Source organism: Myxocyprinus asiaticus, chromosome 31 (genome assembly GCF_019703515.2).
Source record: "Myxocyprinus asiaticus isolate MX2 ecotype Aquarium Trade chromosome 31, UBuf_Myxa_2, whole genome shotgun sequence".
Taxonomy (NCBI): Eukaryota; Metazoa; Chordata; class Actinopteri; order Cypriniformes; family Catostomidae; genus Myxocyprinus; species Myxocyprinus asiaticus.
Window position 1 is genome coordinate 44242415 of NC_059374.1, and position 25422 is coordinate 44267836.

The following is a 25422-nucleotide window of genomic DNA, read 5'->3' on the forward strand; positions in this document are numbered from 1 at the left end:
TAGTTTCATCTGATATGCTATTTTCTACATTTGAGTGATTTATCGTGAAACGGCACGCTGTTAAACACAATGACCACATTCGTGGACTGTATGCTCAGTTTCAGTTAAAATATCTTATATTTACTGTGTATTATCACATTGAGAATAAATTTATTCATGCAAAAGCTGATAAATGTGTCTTTCAGAGGCTTTATATGGAGTTAGGATGAAAATAAGGTGCATTTCAAACTGTTCTGAGACCAGTGCAGACAGACAGCACACTGGAGGTTAAGTCATTCACTAAATAGGGAGCAAGGGAGCATCCTATAGCTCTCTATGCAGTTAAGTGCATTCACTCCTAAAATCTGATCAAAAGTTCAGTTTCAGGCTGCAGATGATGTTTGGATCACTCAACATGTTTGACAGACATGTGACAATGATAATCAGTACATAGATTCAGAATTTATAATGTATCATTTTATTTTAACATGATTGACAGTGATTGGATGATGCTGGACATTACTTTGAATCAGAATTAATTATGATAATTTATGATGTAATGTCTGTAACGTCTCAGAAACATGAATAATCAACACTCTTGGAAACATGATAAACAATATGATGAAAAAAATCAGATTTTCTATAGATTGGCATTATCAATACTTGCACGGAGCAAAGCAGAGATGACGGCAGATGAGCAGAGAATGTTCGTGACAGGGCTTCGTACGCGACTGTCAACCATTGACATTGTTTAACAATGTGTAGCCGCCAGCAGTGACAAAATTCTACGAATTTGTGTATTTCACACCTATCCCGTGTCCTGATCATTACAATGTTTTTGTACATGTAACAAAAAGCATGTTAGCCACACAGTCAAACAGTTCTATTATACTAAAATATTATCCACGACAAATAATTATTTTCCAGGACATTTAGGTATTGTTTTTATTTTCCACGACTTTTCCATGACTGGAAAACTGCATTGCAAAATTCCAGGTTTTCCAGGATGTGTGGGAGCCCTCGCTAAAACAGGTTTGCTCATTTGTTCCTAACGTTTACTCTGTCTGCTTAATGGTAAATATTGGGTGTCAAATGTAATGAGAAATTATATGACATTGTCCTTTCAAGAAGTCTGCATTACAAAATTACATACGATAATATTTATTGAAACCTATCGTTAGCTGGCTAACTCAGTGATCCCAACTTTCCACCAATGTACTTAAATCAACTTGTAAATGTGCAAAATGTTGCAAGAGGCATAGCAGGCGTAAGGAATAGTGCCTACTCCACGCTACAACAGTGTAAATGTGTTGCTTAACTACAAAGAACTTGCATTCAACTCGACATCCACCTCGAGATTCAGCTAGCTCGAAACAGTCAAGTGAACATGCCGATAAACCTCCGTTTGCATTCAGCGGTGGCACTGTTTGCTTGGCAAAAACGTAGTAAATATATGAAATCATTCAGACCCTGTCTACCTTCTTAAACCGTTTCAAGAACACATTAACCCGGTTAAACATACACGTCTGTAGCAATTGCTATGAAGCGGAAAACTCCCTACGATATTCTAGTGTTCTGACAATTGTACTTTACTCTCTTCAGCCAAACGCCAAAGCAAACGGTGCACTTTCTCAACCAAAGTCTAACCGACTGCTTTCAAAGCGCTAGCATACAATAACATTAAATCATTAATCCCCTAAAATTGGCAAACATTCAATGCAACTGTCACTATGTACAGTATAGGATCTTCATATATTAATTATTTGAGTTCGTTATTTCAGTACATGTTGTCCTCTGCCATTATAGAGTAGTCTGAATATGTACATTTATAAACCGCTAAAGCCTCAACGATCAATTAAATAAAAAGAAAATACAATGGCCGTGGCTTTTGCAGAGTTATTCGCTGCGATGCGAGGCTAAAGAGGACGCTAGAGGAGTCTCTGCAAACAAAAGTCTCGATCGTTTGCAGTCTGTCCGCAGTGGAGCAGAAGTTAACGTAGAGAAAGTCTCTGATGTGCATCGTCGCTCCTGTGTTGACGTCTACATGATGCTAATGTGCAACTAAACTGGGGTGTTTTGTTGGAGACAGAGTGAATGGGGTAGAATACTGTTGTAACTGTGAATGGTTGCCTCTGGATTGCAGAAATTGGAAGTCAGCTCTTTGGAATGATGGCGGCGCTCCGGCTATACCACGGTCCCGCTCGGCGAGTTTCCGTTCTGTGCCGACAATGGTTGAGACAGGTGCTGGTACAATCAGAAACAAGGCAAAAAAACAGTGTTGTGATCAGTAGCATTTTCATTAGACCATTTAAAATGAAGACATTTGCTTTTTGAACACTTGTTTCTAGGCAAGGTCCAAATTTGTGCCAAGCCTACCAATAGCGAATAAATCGTGTCTTTAATTATTTAAAAAAAATAAAATAAATAAAATAAAAAACTTTGTTCCTATGGCAATTCAATTGTTTTTATTTATTTATTTATTTTTTTTTTTAGGTATAATCATTAACAAAATAAAATAAAAAATAAAAAAATCTCACTAAGTATTTTTGGTTTTAGTTTCTGGTAAAAAACAAATAAATATCTAAACATCCTTGAAACAAGGAAAAATTAATCACATAAAATTATAAATCTTGTTTTCAGAGACATCTAACAAAATTTAGCGCAGTTTATGATTAACCCTTTAAGCTCTGAATGTGTTTTTAAAGATTTCCTGTTTCAGTGGCATACCCAAAATTAAAGGCTTATAACTAAAAAAAGAATCAAGTGTTTGGTATCATTGTAAAAAAACTAAAAAAGAAAAAAATTATTATGATATATATTATGATAACTTCTGAGACTCTCAGTCTAAGAAACTGCTGAAAAAAAAAAAAAAACATTGAACATAATTTACTATTTTCTTATTTTTCTGATTTGACATGATATATCTCTGGGTGTAAATAAGGTGGCTCCAAAAAACTGCTTTTCTTTAGTTCCCAATCATGTCAACTGTATCTGAGAAAAATGTTGTGTTGATACGACAAAGCAATCAAAAGTTATAACATTACAAAAATAATTTATCATAGTGTCCAAAAACATCTCCAAACAAATAAAACATAATAATTGTACATAAGAACTAATTACACATGCAAACACAACAATGACTAAAGGTTTGCATAGCATGCAGACATGATTTTAGTAATGAGATTTCACAGAATGAGTTTCATTCTGTGTCATTTGAGTCATCATTGAGTCTGTGTCATGTATTTGGCGCCATCTCCTGGTGGTCATATGTAACATTGTGCTTCATGTGGATTATCTAATGATCTATACATCAGATTATCTTGTGTGTGGACTCGTTTGAAAGATAATCACCTCCTCTAAGTAATGATATGTGAGATTTTATGTTCTGTTTATTTTTCATGAAGTTATAAGCGAAAATGCGGCAGATAAGCAACACCAACATAATTGTGAAAGACATATACTTAGCTATTACTCGCTATATGTTTGTCTGTGAGTAAAACAAATAGGCTGGTTGTATTTTACTCTTTGAGAACTTTCCAACAACATATGACACATGACTATTTGATCAGTTTGATGTTTTTACTGATTACAATAAAATGTACAGTGCAATTATTTTAAATAAATGATCAAAACTGAACACTTCTGATTTATCTGCAAATTTCAAAGCACTTGTTCAGTTTTGGTCATAATGTCTACATGCATTGGAAAGTAGAGCTTCTAAACTTTCAAATGATACCTATTTTGTGCTGGTCAAGACTGTAGTTATTAATATATTGACAATTTATCTTTTCTCATTGGCCCATCCAAGCTTAAATGGTTAAAACAAGTAAAAACTATTTGTCAGTGAGGTAAGAAAAATAAACTTGTTTTATTTTCTTACTCCAATATATAAATAGTTTCTCTTGTTTTAAACATAAACGTTACTTAAACTTTGTTAGACATTTTGTTAGATGACAAAATATCTTATGTTGTTTTGCTTCTCAAGTACATTTTTGTTATTTAAAGAATATTTAGATTAATTATTTTTTAACAGTGTAAATAAAATTAAAAACTTTTTTGCCCATGGGTAAGAAAAATACACTTTATTCAAGATGTATTTTTTAAAAATCAAATCTTAATATCTTTGCAATTTTGCTTCTCAAGTAAATTTATCTTGTTTTAAGGATGTTTAAATATAAAAAAAAATTACAGATTAAGAAAATTATTTTTTGGACCCTGCTTGTAAGTCTATATGTAAAACACTAGGGCTGGGTATTGATACAGATTTCACCATTGGATTCAATTCAGATTAATTTGGCTATATTTCAGTTATAATGTATAGTTTTGATTACATATGAAATACATTTTCTGTTAGCTAATGCTGTTGGTACTTTACAACAATATACATTTTTCAAATGTTATCATTAGTTTTTCATCATTTTGATCAAATTTTAGCTTTTAAAAAATGTAAAAATTCCATACGTTGTTTACATGCATAATTTATACTATTTACATTGATATGTAGAACACGTGCTAAAACGGTACTGTCTCTTTAAGAACAGCATCAGTTCAAGTCATATTAACGAGAGTGGAGTCACATCAGTACTATGTGTGATTAGAATTTAAATATTTCTATTTTTGACTGTAAAGAACAGAAAGGATATTAAAAGAGACATTATTCAATGACAAATGAATTGTGTAGATCTCGTCTTTGGACACACATTACACGGAACGAGTCAAACCAAACTTTAAACTCTTAACACACAGTGAAAAGATCTTGCTGCTGAACTTCTTCACCACTATACTACTCAATCACTCAACAGTGGCTAATAACAGACATTTTTAGATGAATAGCGTGAAATGCTATTCATATTATAGAGGGTTGCACATACAGTAGAGTAAAAGGTAAATCTTTGAATTTTAAGAATCAATATCGGGATTGTTTAATAAAAATTTATAAATAAATAAATAAATAATATGCACATTTCATACTTGTAGTCTGAATACTGACTCACCGCTTTGCCCGGTCGTGCCCAAGTGCAGATGAGGCCTTCTTGACATGCCGTGATGATGCAGTCGTTCATGAAGACAAGCACGGTAAGACGCTCATGAGCGATTTTCTTACAAACCAATGGCTCCAGAAGCGGCACTTCGTTCATGCGCGGACAAAGCGTGGTGCCCAGAACTTTTGCGCCGTCCAGTCGGTTACTGCGTGGCGGGACGTTGATCTTATCGTTGCTTTTGCTAATGTTTCCAAGGCTGTGGTAACGTTTGTGCTCCTTTTCCCCACCAACCCCTGATTTGTCCGATTTGCGTTCTTGTAGCGACAGCGTCGCAAAGCGACCGATGCTAAATGGGGTGATACTGCCTCCACAACTGCTGCCTCCCGTTCCTCCACTCTCTGTCGCCCCCTGGATCTTGGAAGTGTTGGCAACAGTGGGGTGTGGGAGCGAATTGGAACGGGATAGTGAACGAGGCAACGGAAGAGGCAGCGTTGACGTCTGGTGGGGGATGGAGGGGTGATGGTGACCTTCGACCCCGCTACTTCCACTTGTGTTGTTCAAAGCTGCGCTACCTGATGACGGGATTGTGGGGCCAAATGTGTTTGTGAGGGTGCGGGAGAGCGGTAAGCGAGGATACAGAATGTCGTCTGTTAGATCCCACAAACAGAACTGCGTGTCCTGCCCGACTGACCCGAAACGGTATGATACAGATGACGCGCCACCTTTAGAACTGTGCCGCGAGAGGCGCGAGAGCGTGCTGCTGGTGCGTACCCGACCAAAGTGCAGCGCCCCCTGCTGGAGATCCTCTTCACTGCCGCTGAGCTCCATCGGTTCGTCATCTTCTAAGTTTGTAGTGAAGGGATCAAATGCTACGACGTTAACCCAAGACTTGTGACCATGACCGCGAGCTACCACGCGACTCTCGGCGAATGACCACACCGTGACCAGGTCGTCTTCTCCACCTGTTGCAAGATACTTCCCGTCGGGGCTCCAAGAGACACACAGCAGGCCACCAAAGTAACTCTTCATCACGCCCTGCAACTCCATCGAATCGAAGTGGAAGACACGGAGACAGCCGTCTTGGCCAACGCAAGCGACATGGACGCCATCAGGCGAGAAGGCGAACTCGTTCAGCCCGCCCTCGCCCACCACCCAGCGGAGTAACGGGTTACGAGGGGTCTTCGTCTTGCAGGAGTACACGGCGAATCCCTCGCCCTGGCGCAGCAGACAGTATTGCGGTGTGGTGGTACCACACGGGTGCTCCACGTTATAGAGGTAGAGGTGACCACTGGCGTGGGACGCAAGAAACAGTTTCTCTGACTTTGGCAACCACTTTAGACATGTCACCTTCGATTTGTCAATCAGCCTCTGAGGAACAGAGCAGGAGGAGCGATATAAATGTCTACACAAATATATATTTACACATACAGCTGTGGGTGAATCTCATGAAACCTGTCAGAACATGTCCATGTCACATTTCACTCTAAATTCAAAAGAGAAAAACATAAGAAATGTATATTGTATAAAGAAAATAAATCCTGTTTTTAGGATCATTGTTTTGTGTTGAGTGTGTTTACATGCACATCAATACGTTCACAACTACCAATAACGGGCTTATTTACGCATTTACATGAGATTTGAAATCTTCAGGTTATTTTCTGGTTTTGATGTCAAAACATAAACAAACCTGTTTATTGGATAACATTTACATTTATGCATTTGGCAGATGCTTTTATCCAAAGTGACTTACAGTGCATTCAATGTATACATTTTATCAGATTGTGTGTTCTCTGGGAACACCGGTAAACCAGTAAGAATGGCGGTAAAGGTGTTCACATGCAACGTAAATTCACGGTAATTGGTAAAAATCTACCTGTGCCAATCGGTTTATGCTTAAACCATTTATGACCTTATCCCGATAAAGGAAAACCATTAATAATCGGTGTATGTTTGTGCATGTAAACACACCCTTATTGTGAAATGTTTTATTTTCAAATCAAATAAGCAAAAAATATATATTTTTGAAATTGTAAAGCATTTATATTATTGGTCAACCGATATTGGATTTTGTGATACCAATAACTAAGATGGTCAGAAAGGCAGATAACCGATTAATCGGCCAATAGTTTTTAAAATCGATTTAGAGAATGTCAAAAAAAAAAATCTTTACTACTGCGGGCAAAGGCAGAGTCCAAAATGAATAAAATTCCACAAGCAGTTTTTAGTTCAACCAAAATCCTAATAAAAAAATACATAATATTTGGTGCATAACGCAGGACTTTTAAGTATAAACAAGCCTGAAGCACACTGGGACTCTTATTTTGAAATGACAGAAAAACTATCGGCAATAAAAAAAACTATATATCGGTCTACCTCTAATTGATACATCATGGTAGTATCTGTAAAACATTTTACTACAGTTTATATACACTGTGTATATATACTGTGTATTAGTGTTGTCAAAAGTACTGGTACTTCGGTACAAAGTCGATACTAAAATAAAAAACATGTAATGATACCAGTGTTTCTGCAGTACCGTTAGAACTGAGCACTGACTCTATCCGGTACCAGCGTGCAGTATGACTGACACACGACTGCTTTAAAATGCTCACTGGCTTATTCTGAACGTGTGCTCTGTTACTCCTTTTACTCTGAAATTAACAATTAATCAAATTAAAATCGTGACATGTCCTAGTGTGATTTATTAAACCGCTAAAGGCTGCAATCTTACTGTGGATGAGCTGCGTACTTTAAATACTTTAAAGAAACTCCACAGACACTGAGAATCATTCACGTTGTATGAGATGACACAGCAGAGCACTAATCTACTGTGAACCGCGCAGCACATGTAAAATATATATTTATATAATTATAATCTAAGCAATCGTGTTTTAATCTCAGTTCAGCTTTATTTATATCGCATTTAAAGTGCTTCACAGTAATAAAATGTAAAACATTTAAAAATGACCACATACACAAACACCAGTAATCTAAAATATAATCACTCCAAAACTGTGTTCTACATTTCATTTGTCAGACTCAAAGTTCAGTGTAAAGAGATTTCATCACACTGGGCCGGAAAAGTGAAGCTTCTGGCAAAAAACACTCGTCATAATAAAAGCACGATTCAAAATAAAATCTAGATGCATGAAATTCTGGAAAAGTGTTCTGGAAAATTATCATACTTGTTAAACTATAATTATTAAAATAATTATTAAATAATAAAAAAATAACTACTAAACTTATGTGTTCAATAGCACATTATCATATTAGCATATTTTGGCTGTGGTATCGAAATTGGTATCGAGAATCGGGAAATTTCACTGATATCGGTACCGACGACTGAAATTTTGGTACCGTGACAACACTAGTGTGTGTGTATATATATATATAACTCTTTAAGCTCTGAAGGTGTTATTAAAGATTTCCTGTTTCAGTGGCATACCCAAAATTAAAGGCTTATAACTCAACAAAAAAAAAAAAAACAAGGAGGGTCAAGTGTTTGGTATCATTGTAAAGACAACTTTTAAAAAACATTTATGATATAGATTATGATACATACTGAGACTCAGCCTAAGAAACTGCTGAAAAATCACAAAAACAATTGAGCCAAAAATGAATGAGTTTCATTCTGTGTCATTTGAGTCATCATTGAGTCTGTGTCATGTATTTGGCGCCATCTCCTGGTGGTCATATGTAACATTGTGCTTCATGTGGATTATCTAATGATCTATGCATCTGATTATCTTGTGTGTGGACTCGTTTGAAAGATAATCACTTCCTCTAAGTAATGTTATGTGATTTTTTTATGTTCTGTTATTTTTCATGAAGTTATAAGCAAAAACGCAGCATATAAGCAACACCAAACATAATTGTCAAAGATATATGCACAGGCGGCCAAAAGTTTGGAATAATGTACAGATTTTTCTGTTTCGGAAGGAAATTGGTACTTTAATTCACCAAAGTGGCATTCAACTGATCACAAAGTATAGTCAGGACATTACTGATGTAAAAAACAGCACCATCACTATTTGAAAAAAGTCATTTTTGATCAAACATAGACAGCAGCCATCACTCCAACACCTTATCCTTGAGTAATCATGCTAAATTGATAATGTGGTACTAGAAAATCACTTGCCATTATATCAAACACAGTTGAAAGATATTTGGTTCATTAAATGAAGCTTAACATTGTCTTTGTGTTTGTTTTTGAGTTGCCACAGTATGCAATAGACTGGCATGTCTTAAGGTCAATATTAGGTCAAAAATGGCAAAAAAGAAACAGCTTTCTCTAGAAACTCATCAGTCAATCATTGTTTTGAGGAATGAAGGCTATACAATGCTTGAAAAAACTGAAGATTTCATCCAAAGGTGTACACTACAGTCATTAAAGACAAAGGACAACTGGCTCTAACAAGGACAGAAAGAGATGTGGAAGACCAGATGTACAACTAAACAAGAGGATAAGTACATCAGAGTCTCTAGTTTGAGAAATAGACGCCTCACATGTCCTCAGCTGACAGCTTCATTGAATTCTACCCGCTCAACACCAGTTTCATGTACAACAGTAAAGAGAAGACTCAGGGGTGCAGGCCTTATGGGAAGAATTGCAAAGAAAAAGCCACTTTTGAAACAGAAAATCAAAAAGAAATGGTTAGAGTGGGCAAAGAAACACAGACATTGGACAACAGATAATTGGAAAAGAGTGTTCTGGATCTTAACCCCATTGAGCTTTTGTGGGATCAGCTAGACTGTAAGGTGCGTGAGAAGTGCCCGACAAGACAGTCACATCTATGACAAGTGCTACAGGAAGTGTGGGGTGAAATGTCACCTGAGTATTTTTTTGAAGGAGTTTAAGAAGTTCTGAATATTTTTTTCAAATTGTAATCGTAATTTTTCACGTTATTAATGTCCTGACTATACATTGTGATCAGTTGAATGCCAATTTGGTGAATAAAAGTACCAATTTCTTTCCATAAGAGCAAAATTATTCCAAACTTTTGGCCACCAGTGTGCTTAGCTATTACTCACTATATTTTTGTCTGTGAGTAAAACAAATAGGCTGGTTGTATTTTACTCTTTGAGAGCTTTCCAACAGCATATGACACATGACTATTTGATCAGTTTGATGTTTTTACTGATTGCAATAATATGTACAGTGAAATCTTTTTTTAAATAAATGATAAAAATGTAACACTTCTGATTTATCTGCAAATTTCAAAGCACTTTTTCAGTTTTGGTCATAATGTCTACATGCATTGGAAAGTAGAGCTTCTAAACTTTCAAACGATACCTATTTTGTGTTGGTCAAGACTGTAGTTATTAATATATTGATGATTATTTGTTTCATCCGAGCTTAAAGGGTTAAAGTCAGGATGGTTCACAGTAATGAGAATTTGGGAGGGAAATGTTCTTATCATCCAAAAAAATTTGATTTTATTTAAAATTTTATTGCAAATGATCTAAATGGTCCTAAAAACAGGCTTGATTTTTTCTGTGCGAAATATAATTTCTATTTTAAATAAATGTGAAATTTTTCCATTTCAAAATCTGTTTAAAAAAAATGACCTGGGCAGCGTTTCCCAAAAGCATCGCAAGCTTAAGATGATCATAGAGACCATTGGTGCCAATGGTTTCTACAATCTACTTAGGCTTACCATGCTTTTGGGAAACGCTGCCCAGGTCATTTTTTTCATGAGATTCAGCCAAACACGTGTTGAACTGGTGAGTGTGTTATGTTCCAAAGAAGGAGAGATTTACATTTGTGACATACATTTCAGAATGTAATACTTTTATCACCATAAGGTTTTGGCTCCTAACGCAAATACGTAAGTAGTTTACGTACTTGTTCAGCTGAAGTTCAGCTTGATCAACTTAACTGTGCATTGTGTGGTAACAAAAAGTCAAGTTACAAAAAGCCAGACTGAGTAAGAAAAGGGACTTCCTGCTTTCTATTAGATTAACACATTCAAACTGTCATGAGGAAATTACTAAATGTTTGCGGCTGGTTGAGGGTGTTTCAGCTGAAAACAGATCTAAAGGCGTTCCTGTTTTTTTCCCTTAATGAAAGAAATATGTGATGTCAGAGTGAGGGAGCGTCTGCCAAGTGTCCTCACATAACAATCGATCGCATATGGACATAATGAGCCTTAAACGTTTGTGAAGTCAACTAACTATCAACTGACTGAACCACGATTGACCAGGAAACAAAACACTTTCATGTTAGAAACATCACAACTAATGTTAAATTGTGAGCCTATCTTTCATGAAAATAGTGTTTCAATCAGGATGGGCAGCAGTGTGATAACGAATGAGATTAGTTCATGCACTGACGCTCACCTGTGATTGTGATTGGCGAGTGAGGATCCTAAACAACAGGTTAAACATATGGCCGATTAAGATACTCATACACACCTCCTCATTGAAGAGCTTGCTGGTCTCTTTCTTGATGGGGTCCAGATACTGCACCTGTCCAGCGGAGAAGCCCACGATGAGAGCCACGCTGTCATCTGTCGCCGAATACTGATTGAAGTCATGACACGTCGGCTGTGTGCCCTTATATATGCGCTTGTCTATAGGCTTACTGAGATCCACTGCCTACAGAGAGAAACGGTTCAGATACTTGAGGTTACAAGACCTGTATTATGTTAAGTATTTATTTATGTAAAATTGTATCCTATATATCTACTGACATTTGAATATCTTAGATTTCCTTTGAAAAATTTCTCATTTTATATACAAACAGCAATAATGTATTTTTCTCTCCAAAGAATGGAGATGATGGAGTCTCTGACGAACAAATACGATCAAATGTCTTCAGTTTCATATGGCTGATGTGGAGTGTTAAAATACTTTCTGCCCACTCTTGATTGACCTTAAAGAGATGCTATCAACAAATTGCTGGTTTAAACATCCTTTACTAATCAAACACTTTTAAAGAGCAGCAGCAGCAACTAGAATCCAGTGAATATACACAAACACACATACTAAACAGCAACATACACAAAACAATAATATCATGATTATCAATCATACAGTGATGCACTAGAAAGTGGTGACTGATGTCATATCTAAATGAAAGGGTCGAGAGTGACCTCGTGTGTTGGTTCAATGAGCATTAATGCCATTATAAATCCATTTCAAGGACTAGGCGCTATGTAAGGTTTGCTAAAGCAGTGCCCGTAATAAACCAGTGCTTGTCATTAACCAGTGCCCATCATTAACCAGTTCCCGTCATAAACCAGTGCCTGTCATTAACCAGTGCCCATCATTAACCAGTGCTGTCATTAACCAGTGGCCATCATTAACCAGTGCTGTCATTAACCAGTGGCCATCATTAACCAGTGCTGTCATTAACCAGTGCCCATCATTAACCAGTGCTGTCATTAACCAGTGGCCATCATTAACCAGTGCTGTCATTAACCAGTGCCCATCATTAACCAGTGCTGTCATTAACCAGTGCCCATCATTAACCAGTGCCTGTCATTAACCAGTGCTGTCATTAAACAGTGGCCATCATTAACCAGTGCTGTCATTAACCAGTGGCCATCATTAACCAGTGCTGTCATTAACCAGTGCCCATCATTAACCAGTGCTGTCATTAACCAGTGGCCATCATTAACCAGTGCTGTCATTAACCAGTGCCCATCATTAACCAGTGCTGTCATTAACCAGTGCCCATCATTAACCAGTGCCTGTCATTAACCAGTGCCCATCATTAACCAGTGCCCGTCATTAACCAGTGCCCATCATTAACCAGTGCTTGTCATTAACCAGTGCCCGTCATTAACCAGTTCCCGTCATAAACCAGTGCCTGTCATTAACCAGTGGCCATCATTAACCAGTGCTGTCATTAACCAGTGGCCATCATTAACCAGTGCTGTCATTAACCAGTGCCCATCATTAACCAGTGCTGTCATTAACCAGTGGCCATCATTAACCAGTGCTGTCATTAACCAGTGCCCATCATTAACCAGTGCCCGTCATTAACCAGTGCCCATCATTAACCAGTGCTTGTCATTAACCAGTGCCCATCATTAACCAGTTCCCGTCATAAACCAGTGCCTGTCATTAACCAGTGCCCATCATTAACCAGTGCTGTCATTAACCAGTGGCCATCATTAACCAGTGCTGTCATTAACCAGTGCCCATCATTAACCAGTGCTGTCATTAACCAGTGGCCATCATTAACCAGTGCTGTCATTAACCAGTGCCCATCATTAACCAGTGCTGTCATTAACCAGTGCCCATCATTAACCAGTGCCTGTCATTAACCAGTGCCCATCATTAACCAGTGCTGTCATTAACCAGTGCCCATCATTAACCAGTGCCCATCATTAACCAGTGCCCATCATTAACCAGTGCTGTCATTAACCAGTGGCCATCATTAACCAGTGCTGTCATTAACCAGTGCCCATCATAAACAAGTGCTGTCATTAACCAGTGGCCATCATTACCCAGTTCCCATCATAAACCAGTGCCTGTCATTAACCAGTGCCAGTCATAAACCAGTGCCCATCATTAACCAGTGCTGTCATTAACCAGTGGCCATCATTAACCAGTGGCCATCATAAACCAGTGGCCATCATAAACCAGTGCCTGTCATTAACCAGTGCCTGTCATTAACCAGTGCCAGTCATAAACCAGTGCCAGTCATAAACCAGTGCCTGTCATTAACCAGTGCCTGTCATTAACCAGTGCCAGTCATAAACCAGTGCCTGTCATTAACCAGTGCCTGTCATTAACCAGTGCCTGTCATAAACCAGTGCCTGTCATTAACCAGTGCCAGTCATAAACCAGTGCCTGTCATAAACAAGTGCCTGTCATTAACCAGTGCCTGTCATTAACCAGTGCCTGTCATTAACCAGTGCCTGTCATAAACCAGTGCCTGTCATTAACCAGTGCCAGTCATAAACAAGTGCCAGTCATAAACCAGTGCCTGTCATTAACCAGTGCCTGTCATTAACCAGTGCCTGTCATAAACCAGTGCCAGTCATAAACCAGTGCCTGTCATTAACCAGTGCCTGTCATTAACCAGTGCCAGTCATAAACAAGTGCCTGTCATTAACCAGTGCCAGTCATAAACCAGTGCCTGTCATAAACCAGTGCCCATCATTAACCAGTGCCCATCATTAACCAGTGCTGTCATTAACCAGTGGCCATCATAAACAAGTGCTGTCATTAACCAGTGGCCATCATTAACCAGTGCCAGTCATAAACCAGTGCCTGTCATAAACCAGTGCCCATCATTAACCAGTGCCCATCATTAACCAGTGCTGTCATTAACCAGTGGCCATCATAAACAAGTGCCTGTCATTAACCAGTGCCAGTCATAAACCAGTGCCTGTCATTAACCAGTGCCAGTCATAAACAAGTGCCAGTCATAAACCAGTGCCAGTCATTAACCAGTGCCAGTCATAAACAAGTGCCAGTCATAAACCAGTGCCAGTCATAAACCAGTGCCTGTCGTTAACCAGTGCCTGCCGTAAACCAGTGCCTGTCGTAAACCAGTGCCAGTCGTAAACAAGTGCCTGTCATTAACCAGTGCCAGTCATAAACCAGTGCCTGTCGTTAACCAGTGCCTGTCGTTAACCAGTGCCTGTCATAAACCAGTGCCTGTCATTAACCAGTGCTGTCATTAACCAGTGCCTGTCATTAACCAGTGACTGTCATTAACCAGTGCCAGTCATAAACCAGTGCCAGTCATAAACCAGTGCCTGTCATTAACCAGTGCCAGTCATAAACAAGTACCTGTCATTAACCAGTGCTGTCATTAATCAGTGCCCATCATAAACCAGTGCCCGTCATTAACGAGTGCCCGTCATAAACCATTGCCTGTCATAAACCAGTGCTGTCATAAACCAGTGCTGTCATAAACCAGTTCCCGTCATAAACCAGTGCCTGTCATTAACCAGTGCCAGTCATAAACAAGTACCTGTCATTAACCAGTGCTGTCATTAACCAGTGCCCATCATTAACCAGTGCTGTCATTAACCAGTGGCCATCATTAACCAGTGCTGTCATTAACCAGTGCCCATCATTAACCAGTGCTGTCATTAACCAGTGGCCATCATTAACCAGTGCTGTCATTAACCAGTGCCCATCATTAACCAGTGCTGTCATTAACCAGTGCCCATCATTAACCAGTGCCCGTCATTAACCAGTGCCCATCATTAACCAGTGCTGTCATTAACCAGTGCCCATCATTAACCAGTGCCCATCATTAACCAGTGCTGTCATTAACCAGTGGCCATCATTAACCAGTGCTGTCATTAACCAGTGCCCATCATAAACAAGTGCTGTCATTAACCAGTGGCCATCATTACCCAGTTCCCGTCATAAACCAGTGCCTGTCATTAACCAGTGCCAGTCATAAACCAGTGCCCATCATTAACCAGTGCTGTCATTAACCAGTGGCCAACATTAACCAGTGGCCATCATAAACCAGTGCCTGTCATTAACCAGTGCCAGTCATAAACCAGTGCCTGTCATTAACCAGTGCCAGTCATAAACCAGTGCCAGTCATAAACCAGTGCCTGTCATTAACCAGTGCCTGTCATAAACCAGTGCCTGTCATAAACCAGTGCCTGTCATAAACCAGTGCCTGTCATTAACCAGTGCCTGTCATAAACCAGTGCCTGTCATTAACCAGTGCCAGTCATAAACAAGTGCCAGTCATAAACCAGTGCCTGTCATTAACCAGTGCCTGTCATTAACCAGTGCCTGTCATTAACCAGTGCCTGTCATAAACAAGTGCCTGTCATTAACCAGTGCCTGTCATTAACCAGTGCCTGTTATTAACCAGTGCCTGTCATTAACCAGTGCCAGTCATAAACCAGTGCCTGTCATAAACCAGTGCCTGTCATTAACCAGTGCCTGTCATTAACCAGTGCCAGTCATAAACAAGTGCCTGTCATTAACCAGTGCCAGTCATAAACCAGTGCCTGTCATAAACCAGTGCCCATCATTAACCAGTGCCCATCATTAACCAGTGCTGTCATTAACCAGTGGCCATCATAAACAAGTGCTGTCATTAACCAGTGGCCATCATTAACCAGTGCCAGTCATAAACCAGTGCCTGTCATAAACCAGTGCCCATCATTAACCAGTGCCCATCATTAACCAGTGCCCATCATTAACCAGTGCTGTCATTAACCAGTGGCCATCATAAACAAGTGCCTGTCATTAACCAGTGCCAGTCATAAACCAGTGCCTGTCATTAACCAGTGCCAGTCATAAACAAGTGCCAGTCATAAACCAGTGCCAGTCATAAACCAGTGCCTGTCGTTAACCAGTGCCTGCCGTAAACCAGTGCCTGTAGTAAACCAGTGCCAGTCGTAAACAAGTGCCTGTCATTAACCAGTGCCAGTCATAAACCAGTGCCTGTCGTTAACCAGTGCCTGTCGTTAACCAGTGCCTGTCATAAACCAGTGCCTGTCATTAACCAGTGCTGTCATTAACCAGTGCCAGTCATAAACCAGTGCCAGTCATAAACCAGTGCCAGTCATAAACCAGTGCCAGTCATAAACAAGTACCTGTCATTAACCAGTGCTGTCATTAATCAGTGCCCATCATAAACCAGTGCCCGTCATTAACGAGTGCCCGTCATAAACCATTGCCTGTCATAAACCAGTGCTGTCATAAACCAGTGCTGTCATAAACCAGTTCCCGTCATAAACCAGTGCCTGTCATTAACCAGTGCCAGTCATAAACAAGTACCTGTCATTAACCAGTGCTGTCATTAACCAGTGCCAGTCATAAACCAGTGCTGTCATTAACCAGTGGCCATCATAAACCAGTGCCTGTCATTAACCAGTGCCAGTCATAAACCAGTGCCTGTCATTAACCAGTGCCAGTCATAAACCAGTGCCAGTCATAAACCAGTGCCTGTCATTAACCAGTGCCTGTCATTAACCAGTGCCTGTCATAAACCAGTGCCTGTCATTAACCAGTGCCTGTCATAAACCAGTGCCTGTCATAAACCAGTGCCTGTCATTAACCAGTGCCTGTCATAAACCAGTGCCTGTCATTAACCAGTGCCTGTCATAAACCAGTGCCTGTCATTAACCAGTGCCTGTCATTAACCAGTGCCAGTCATAAACAAGTGCCAGTCATAAACCAGTGCCTGTCATTAACCAGTGCCTGTCATTAACCAGTGCCTGTCATAAACCAGTGACTGTCATTAACCAGTGCCAGTCATAAACCAGTGCCAGTCATAAACCAGTGCCTGTCATTAACCAGTGCCAGTCATAAACCAGTGCCTGTCATTAACCAGTGCCAGTCATTAACCAGTGCCAGTCATAAACCAGTGCCAGTCATAAACCAGTGCCTGTCATTAACCAGTGCCTGTCATTAACCAGTGCCTGTCATAAACCAGTGCCTGTCATAAACCAGTGCCTGTCATTAACCAGTGCCTGTCATTAACCAGTGCCAGTCATAAACAAGTGCCAGTCATAAACCAGTGCCTGTCATTAACCAGTGCCTGTCATTAACCAGTGCCAGTCATAAACCAGTGCCTGTCATAAACAAGTGCCTGTCATTAACCAGTGCCTGTCATTAACCAGTGCCTGTCATTAACCAGTGCCTGTCATAAACCAGTGCCTGTCATTAACCAGTGCCAGTCATAAACCAGTGCCTGTCATTAACCAGTGCCTGTCATAAACCAGTGCCTGTCATTAACCAGTGCCTGTCATAAACCAGTGCCTGTCATAAACCAGTGCCTGTCATTAACCAGTGCCAGTCATAAACCAGTGCCTGTCATTAACCAGTGCCTGTCATAAACCAGTGCCTGTCATTAACCAGTGCCTGTCATTAACCAGTGCCTGTCATAAACCAGTGCCTGTCATAAACCAGTGCCTGTCATTAACCAGTGCCTGTCATTAACCAGTGCCAGTCATAAACCAGTGCCAGTCATAAACCAGTGCCTGTCATTAACCAGTGCCTGTCATTAACCAGTGCCTGTCATTAACCAGTGCCAGTCATAAACCAGTGCCTGTCATAAACAAGTGCCTGTCATTAACCAGTGCCTGTCATTAACCAGTGCCTGTCATTAACCAGTGCCTGTCATAAACCAGTGCCTGTCATAAACCAGTGCCTGTCATTAACCAGTGCCAGTCATAAACCAGTGCCTGTCATTAACCAGTGCCTGTCATAAACCAGTGCCTGTCATTAACCAGTGCCTGTCATAAACCAGTGCCTGTCATTAACCAGTGCCAGTCATAAACAAGTGCCAGTCATAAACCAGTGCCTGTCATTAACCAGTGCCTGTCATAAACCAGTGCCTGTCATTAACCAGTGCCAGTCATAAACAAGTGCCAGTCATAAACCAGTGCCTGTCATTAACCAGTGCCTGTCATTAACCAGTGCCTGTCATAAACCAGTGCCAGTCATAAACCAGTGCCTGTCATTAACCAGTGCCTGTCATTAACCAGTGCCAGTCATAAACAAGTGCCTGTCATTAACCAGTGCCAGTCATAAACCAGTGCCTGTCATTAACCAGTGCCAGTCATAAACAAGTGCCAGTCATAAACCAGTGCCCATCATTAACCAGTGCCCATCATTAACCAGTGCTGTCATTAACCAGTGGCCATCATAAACAAGTGCTGTCATTAACCAGTGGCCATCATTAACCAGTGCCCATCATTAACCAGTGCCCATCATTAACCAGTGCTGTCATTAACCAGTGGCCATCATAAACAAGTGCCTGTCATTAACCAGTGCCAGTCATAAACCAGTGCCTGTCATTAACCAGTGCCAGTCATAAACAAGTGCCAGTCATAAACCAGTGCCAGTCATAAACCAGTGCCTGTCGTTAACCAGTGCCTGCCGTAAACCAGTGCCAGTCGTAAACAAGTGCCTGTCATTAACCAGTGCCAGTCATAAACCAGTGCCTGTCGTTAACCAGTGCCTGTCATAAACCAGTGCCTGTCGTTAACCAGTGCCTGTCGTTAACCAGTGCCTGTCATAAACCAGTGCCTGTCATTAACCAGTGCTGTCATTAACCAGTGCCTGTCATTAACCAGTGACTGTCATTAACCAGTGCCAGTCATAAACCAGTGCCAGTCATAAACCAGTGCCAGTCATAAACAAGTACCTGTCATTAACCAGTGCTGTCATTAATCAGTGCCCAACATAAACCAGTGCCCGTCATTAACGAGTGCCCGTCATAAACCATTGCCTGTCATAAACCAGTGCTGTCATAAACCAGTTCCCGTCATAAACAAGTACCTGTCATTAACCAGTGCTGTCATTAACCAGTGCCAGTCATAAACCAGTGCTGTCATTAACCAGTGGCCATCATAAACCAGTGCCTGTCATTAACCAGTGCTTGTCATTAACCATTGGCCATCATAAACCAGTGCCCCTCATTAACAAGTGCCCATCATTAACCAGTGCCCATTTCATTTTGCATCATGTAATTTGCATTGTAATGGTAAACATACTGGGAGTCAATTGTGTATTTTTGCCACAAAGACAAAATAATACACCAACTACAACTGCAGATATATTACTTAAATAAGAATGTCTTAATATTATTACTGCCGTCAACAACCCAAAATAAAACCGCCCTGACAGCGGGATCAGTGACCACGAATTAAACCGATCAGACCCGCCGGTCCGAATCTATCAAACAGGAGCGGATTATTCGGGATACATTTGCGGTGATGCTCGAGAGATGCTGCTCTGCCGAACTCGAGTTTATCTGTACCTTTTTAATGTTCGTATAGGTGTAGAAGTAAAGTTCCCTGCCGATGTTGAAACACACTCGCTCCGATTCCTCGCTCGGGTCCTCCGGCTTCAGCTTCACCATCGACACCCGGACCGGCGGCAGGAAGCCCGGAGAGGAGTTGGCCGCGGCGGCGGTAGCGGACCCGGGCCCCTGCACTAGCCCAACAGTAGCACCGCCGCCCGGGATGGAGCTCGTGCCCGCACCGGGACCCACCGTGACGCCCGCCGAGGGCCCCCGCGGCAGCCCGGCCCGCTGCTGCGAGTCGGAAAGCGTGAGCAGCTTGTAGAATCCCTCCCGTGTCCGGAACTGTGATTTAATCTCGTTGATATCCTTCAGAGCGCCTCCATCTCCGGCCATCTTTAGTCCAGACGCGCCGCACACAGGAAACGCCGCGCCGCTGACGCCTCTGACCTGGAAATAATGCGGGAAAACTACAAACGCGATGGGAGCAGCGCTGCATGCGTCGCCCGTGGACTCGAACCGGAGTGGCCGAACGCAAATGCCCGAACCGCCTGAGAGCTCCGGATGATGATGATGATGATGATGATGATGATGAAAAGATGCTGCTCGAGTTAAAGAGACAACATCTGTGTGTGAGTGAGTGAGTGAGTGTGTGTGTCTGTGAGTCTGAGTGAGTGAGTGAGTGAGTGTGTGTGTGTGTGTCTGTGTCTGTGAGTGAGTGAGTGAGTGTGTGTGTGTGTCTGTGAGTCTGTGTGAGTGAGTGAGTGAGTGTGTGTCTGTGAGTGTGTGTGTGTGTGTGTGTGTGTGTGTGTGTGTCTGTGAGTCTGAGTGAGTGAGTGTGTGTGTGTGTGTGTGTGTGTGTGTCTGTGAGTGTGTGTGTGTGTGTCTGTGAGAGTGAGTGAGTGAGTGTGTGTGTGTGTCTGTGAGTCTGTGTGAGTGAGTGAGTGTGTGTCTGTGAGTGTGTGCCTGTGAGTCTTTGTGTGTGTGTGTGTGTGTGTGTGTGTGTGCTGTGTGTCTGAGTGAGTGTGTGTCTGTGAGTCTGTGTGTGTCTGTGAGTTAGTGTGTGTCTGTGAGTCTGAGTGAGTGAGTGAGTGAGTGAGTGTGAGTCTGAGTGAGTGAGTGTGTGTGTGTGTCTGTGAGTCTGTGTGTGTGTGTGAGTCTGAGTGAGTGAGTGAGTGTGTGTGTGTGTGATTGAGTTTATTCACTACAACCCCTCAAACTACACAAACATGTAAATTATTGAAATAGCTATATGAAAAAGCATATTTAAAAATATATATATTCTTTCTAAAATTGTTACTTATTGCTTCTTTTCATATAATTTATTTTATCAAAGATTTTTACACATATAGTCTAACTTTAATGCATTATATAATTTAACATTGTTACTTTTTATTATACTTCCTTAAAACTATATATACAACTGTATATTGCTTATAGTTTTATACTTTTATTACCATAGCTCTTATTTGCTATTTCACCTACTATTCTTATATTACTGCTCATCTATCTATCTATCTATCTATCTGTCTGTCTGTCTGTCTGTCTGTCTACTATCTATCTACCTACCTACCTACCTATGTCTAGTCTGTCTGTCTGTCTGTCTATCATCTATCTATCATCTATCTATCTATCTATCTACCTACCTACCTACCTACCAACCTATCGTCTCTCTGTCTGTCTGTCTACCTACCTACCTACCTATCGTCTCTCTGTCTGTCTGTATGTCTGTCTGTCTATCTATCTACCTACTTACCTACCTATCGTCTGTCTGTCTGTCTGTCTGTCGGTCTATCTATCTACCTACTTACCTACCTATTGTCTGTCTGTCTGTCTGTCTGTCTATCTACCTACTTACCTACCTATCGTCTGTCTGTCTGTCTGTCTATCTATCTACCTACCTACCTATCGTCTGTCTGTCTGTCTGTCTGTCTGTCTACCTACTTACCTACCTATCGTCTGTCTGTCTGTCTATCTATCTACCTACTTACCTACCTACCTATCGTCTGTCTGTCTGTCTGTCTATCTATCTACCTACTTACCTACCTATCGTCTGTCTGTCTGTCTGTCTGTCTATCTACCTACTTACCTACCTATCGTCTGTCTGTCTGTCTGTCTGTCTATCTATCTACCTACTTACCTACCTATCATCTGTCTGTCTGTCTGTCTATCAATCTACCTACTTACCTACCTACCTATCGTCTGTATGTCTGTCTATCTATCTACCTACCTACCTACCTATCGTCTGTCTGTCTGTCTGTCTATCTATCTACCTACTTACCTACCTATCGTCTGTCTGTCTGTCTATCTATCTATCTACCTACCTACCTATCGTCTGTCTGTCTGTCTGTCTATCTGTCTACCTACTTACCTACCTATCGTCTGTCTGTCTGTCTGTCTGTCTATCTATCTACCTACTTACCTACCTACCTATCGTCTGTCTGTCTGTCTGTCTATCTATCTACCTACTTACCTACCTATCGTCTGTCTGTCTGTCTGTCTATCTACCTACTTACCTACCTATCGTCTGTCTGTCTGTCTGTCTATCTATCTACCTACTTACCTACCTACCTATCATCTGTCTGTCTGTCTGTCTGTCTATCTATCTACCTACTTACCTACCTACCTATCGTCTGTCTGTCTGTCTGTCTGTCTGTCTGTCTATCTACCTACTTACCTACCTACCTATCGTCTGTCTGTCTGTCTGTCTATCTATCTATCTACTTACCTACCTACCTATCGTCTGTCTGTCTGTCTGTCTATCTATCTACCTACTTACCTACCTATCGTCTGTCTGTCTGTCTGTCTATCTACCTACTTACCTACCTATCGTCTGTCTGTCTGTCTGTCTATCTATCTACCTACTTACCTACCTATCATCTGTCTGTCTGTCTGTCTATCAATCTACCTACTTACCTACCTACCTATCGTCTGTATGTCTGTCTATCTATCTACCTACCTACCTACCTATCGTCTGTCTGTCTATCTATCTACCTACTTACCTACCTATCGTCTGTCTGTCTGTCTGTCTATCTATCTATCTACCTACCTACCTATCGTCTGTCTGTCTGTCTGTCTATCTGTCTACCTACTTACCTACCTATTGTCTGTCTGTCTGTCTGTCTGTCTATCTATCTACCTACTTACCTACCTACCTATCGTCTGTCTGTCTGTCTGTCTATCTATCTACCTACTTACCTACCTATCGTCTGTCTGTCTGTCTGTCTATCTACCTACTTACCTACCTATTGTCTGTCTGTCTGTTTGTCTGTCTATCTATCTACCTACTTACCTACCTACCTATCATCTGTCTGTCTGTCTGTCTGTCTATCTATCTACCTACTTACCTACCTATCGTCTGTCTGTCTGTCTGTCTGTCTGTCTATCTACCTACTTACCTACCTACCTATCGTCTGTCTGTCTGTCTGTCTATCTATCTACCTACTTACCTACCTATCGTCTGTCTGTCTGTCTATCTATCTATCTACCTACTTACCTACCTATCGTCTGTCTGTCTGTCTGTCTATCTATCTACCTACTTACCTACCTATCGTCTGTATGTCTGTCTGTCTGTCTATCTATCTACCTACTTACCTACCTATCGTCTGTATGTCTGTCTGTCTGTCTATCTATCTACCTACTTACCTACCTATCGTCTGTCTGTCTGTCTGTCTGTCTGTCTGTCTATCTACCTACTTACCTACCTATCGTCTGTCTGTCTGTCTGTCTGTCTATCTACCTACCTACCTATCGTCTGTCTGTCTGTCTGTCTATCTATCTACCTACTTACCTACCTATCGTCTGTCTGTCTGTCTGTCTGTCTGTCTATCTATCTACCTACTTACCTACCTATCGTCTGTATGTCTGTCTGTCTGTCTATCTATCTACCTACTTACCTATCGTCTGTATGTCTGTCTGTCTGTCTATCTATCTACCTACTTACCTACCTATCGTCTGTCTGTCTGTCTGTCTATCTACCTACTTACCTACCTATCGTCTGTCTGTCTGTCTGTCTATCTATCTACCTACTTACCTACCTACCTATCATCTAGTCTGTCTGTCTGTCTGTCTATCTATCTACCTACTTACCTACCTATCGTCTGTCTGTCTGTCTGTCTGTCTGTCTGTCTATCTACCTACTTACCTACCTATCGTCTGTATGTCTGTCTGTCTATCTATCTTTCTATCTATCAGTTCCTTTGCAAGCAAAGTATTATGACTGTTCACAAGCAATCCACACTGACATGGGCCAAAAAAAACGAACAAAGACGTCCTATGTTTACATACACCAACAATTAGAAATAGCGCAGATGTGCGAAAGAACGCATCCATGACAGGTTTTTACTCAAAACAACAAGAGGCAGCAGCTGAATGAAAGAGAATTGCTTCTCCCTTTCAGAGTTGTAACTTGACACCGCATCTTTTAAAAGCGGCGAAATACATGACAGCGGTCAAAGAGTCTGTGTAGTTCATGTGTATATACAAAATCATTAAAAATAGTCCAGATGGGTCCCCTTTGGTGTTATATTAGGAATAGTTAGCCACACAAGGCCTGCTATCTTGACTTGAACTGCGTGCCAGTGGGCGGGGCCAAGGGTGCGATGACGCATGTTGTAGGATGTGTAAATACAAATGAGCAATGTTTCATGATGTCACAAACACAGATTTCAAAACGAGATGTTTCAGCAGGGTGGCAACTATAAATGCTCTTTTTAGACTGGGGAGGAAGTTTTGAGTTCTGAAATTTACAGTATGTTTTTATAGTACAATGACCTCTTATATGTCTAAATATCAAGGAAAATTTGATTCTCCATTTCATGACCATCTTTTAAACTGTATTTTATTCTACGTCCCAGTTTAATGTCTCGCCTCATAGACTTCCACTGAAAGTGCATTACTGTACTGGGTTAGGTTTCTAAGGGACAATTCTAAATTATTTTCTGTGGTAACAGCATCCAAGGCTGTTTGTAAAAACAAACCAAAATAGAGCTTAAAGGGACAGTTCACCCAAAAATGAAATTTCTCTCATCATTTACTCATCCTCATGCCATCCCAGATGTGTGTGACTTTCTTTCTTCTACAGAACACAAATTAAGATTTTTAGAAGAATATCTCAGCTCTATAGGTCCATATAATGCAAGTGAATGGTGACCAGAACTTTGAAGCTCCAAAAAGCACATAAAGGCAGCATAAAAGTAATCCATACAACTCCAGTGGTTTATTCCATGTCTTCCAATCCAGTTAGTTTTGGCTGAGAACAGACCAAAATATAACTCCATTTCACTGTACATCTTGACAGCAGTCTCCTTGGTGATCATGAGTGATCTATAGCACCATCTAGCACTCTGCACATGCGTCAAGCACTAGGAAGTGCAATCGATCTTGAAATCATGATTGTGCCTGTAAAAGGAGTTATATTTTGGTCTGTTCTCACCCAAAATCACCTGGATCGGAAGACACTGATTAAACCACTGGAGTCTTATGGATTACTTTTATGCTGCCTTTATGTGCTTTTTGGAGCTTCAAAGTTCTGTCCACAATTCACCTGGATTGTATGGATCTACAGAGCTGAGATATTCTACTAAAAATCTTCATTTGTGTTCAAATACACATCTGGGATGGCATAAGTGTGAGTAACTATTTTCATTTTTGGGTGAAATGTCCCTTTAACTTGTACTGAACACAGAACATTCCTTTGGTCAGGATTTATTTCAGGATTTTTTACTGTGCAGGAGCTTCACACATGGACACATGAGAGACAGAAGTGTTGTG

The 25422-nt window shown here is 40.7% G+C and overlaps 2 protein-coding genes across 2 annotated transcripts in view; one reads left to right on the forward strand and one right to left on the reverse strand.

Annotated features, from left to right (window-relative positions):
- Positions 1-4965, forward strand: part of phox2a (paired like homeobox 2A) — a 180303-nt gene extending 175338 nt beyond the window's left edge. Inside the window, exon 4 of the transcript XR_007894104.1 lies at positions 3126-4965. The gene's annotated coding sequence lies outside the window, so the exon portion shown is untranslated. The remainder of the gene's footprint in view (positions 1-3125) is intronic.
- LOC127421826 (WD repeat-containing protein 20-like) lies at positions 435-20246 on the reverse strand. The gene is made up of 4 exons (XM_051664989.1): positions 19669-20246; positions 11376-11558; positions 4974-6329; positions 435-2223 (listed from the first exon to the last, which is right to left on the reverse strand). The coding sequence occupies exons 1-4, from the start codon at positions 20044-20046 to the stop codon at positions 2164-2166; spliced, it is 1977 nt and encodes a 658-aa protein (XP_051520949.1). The 5' UTR covers positions 20047-20246; the 3' UTR covers positions 435-2163.
- Positions 20247-25422: the final 5176 nt, after the last annotated feature.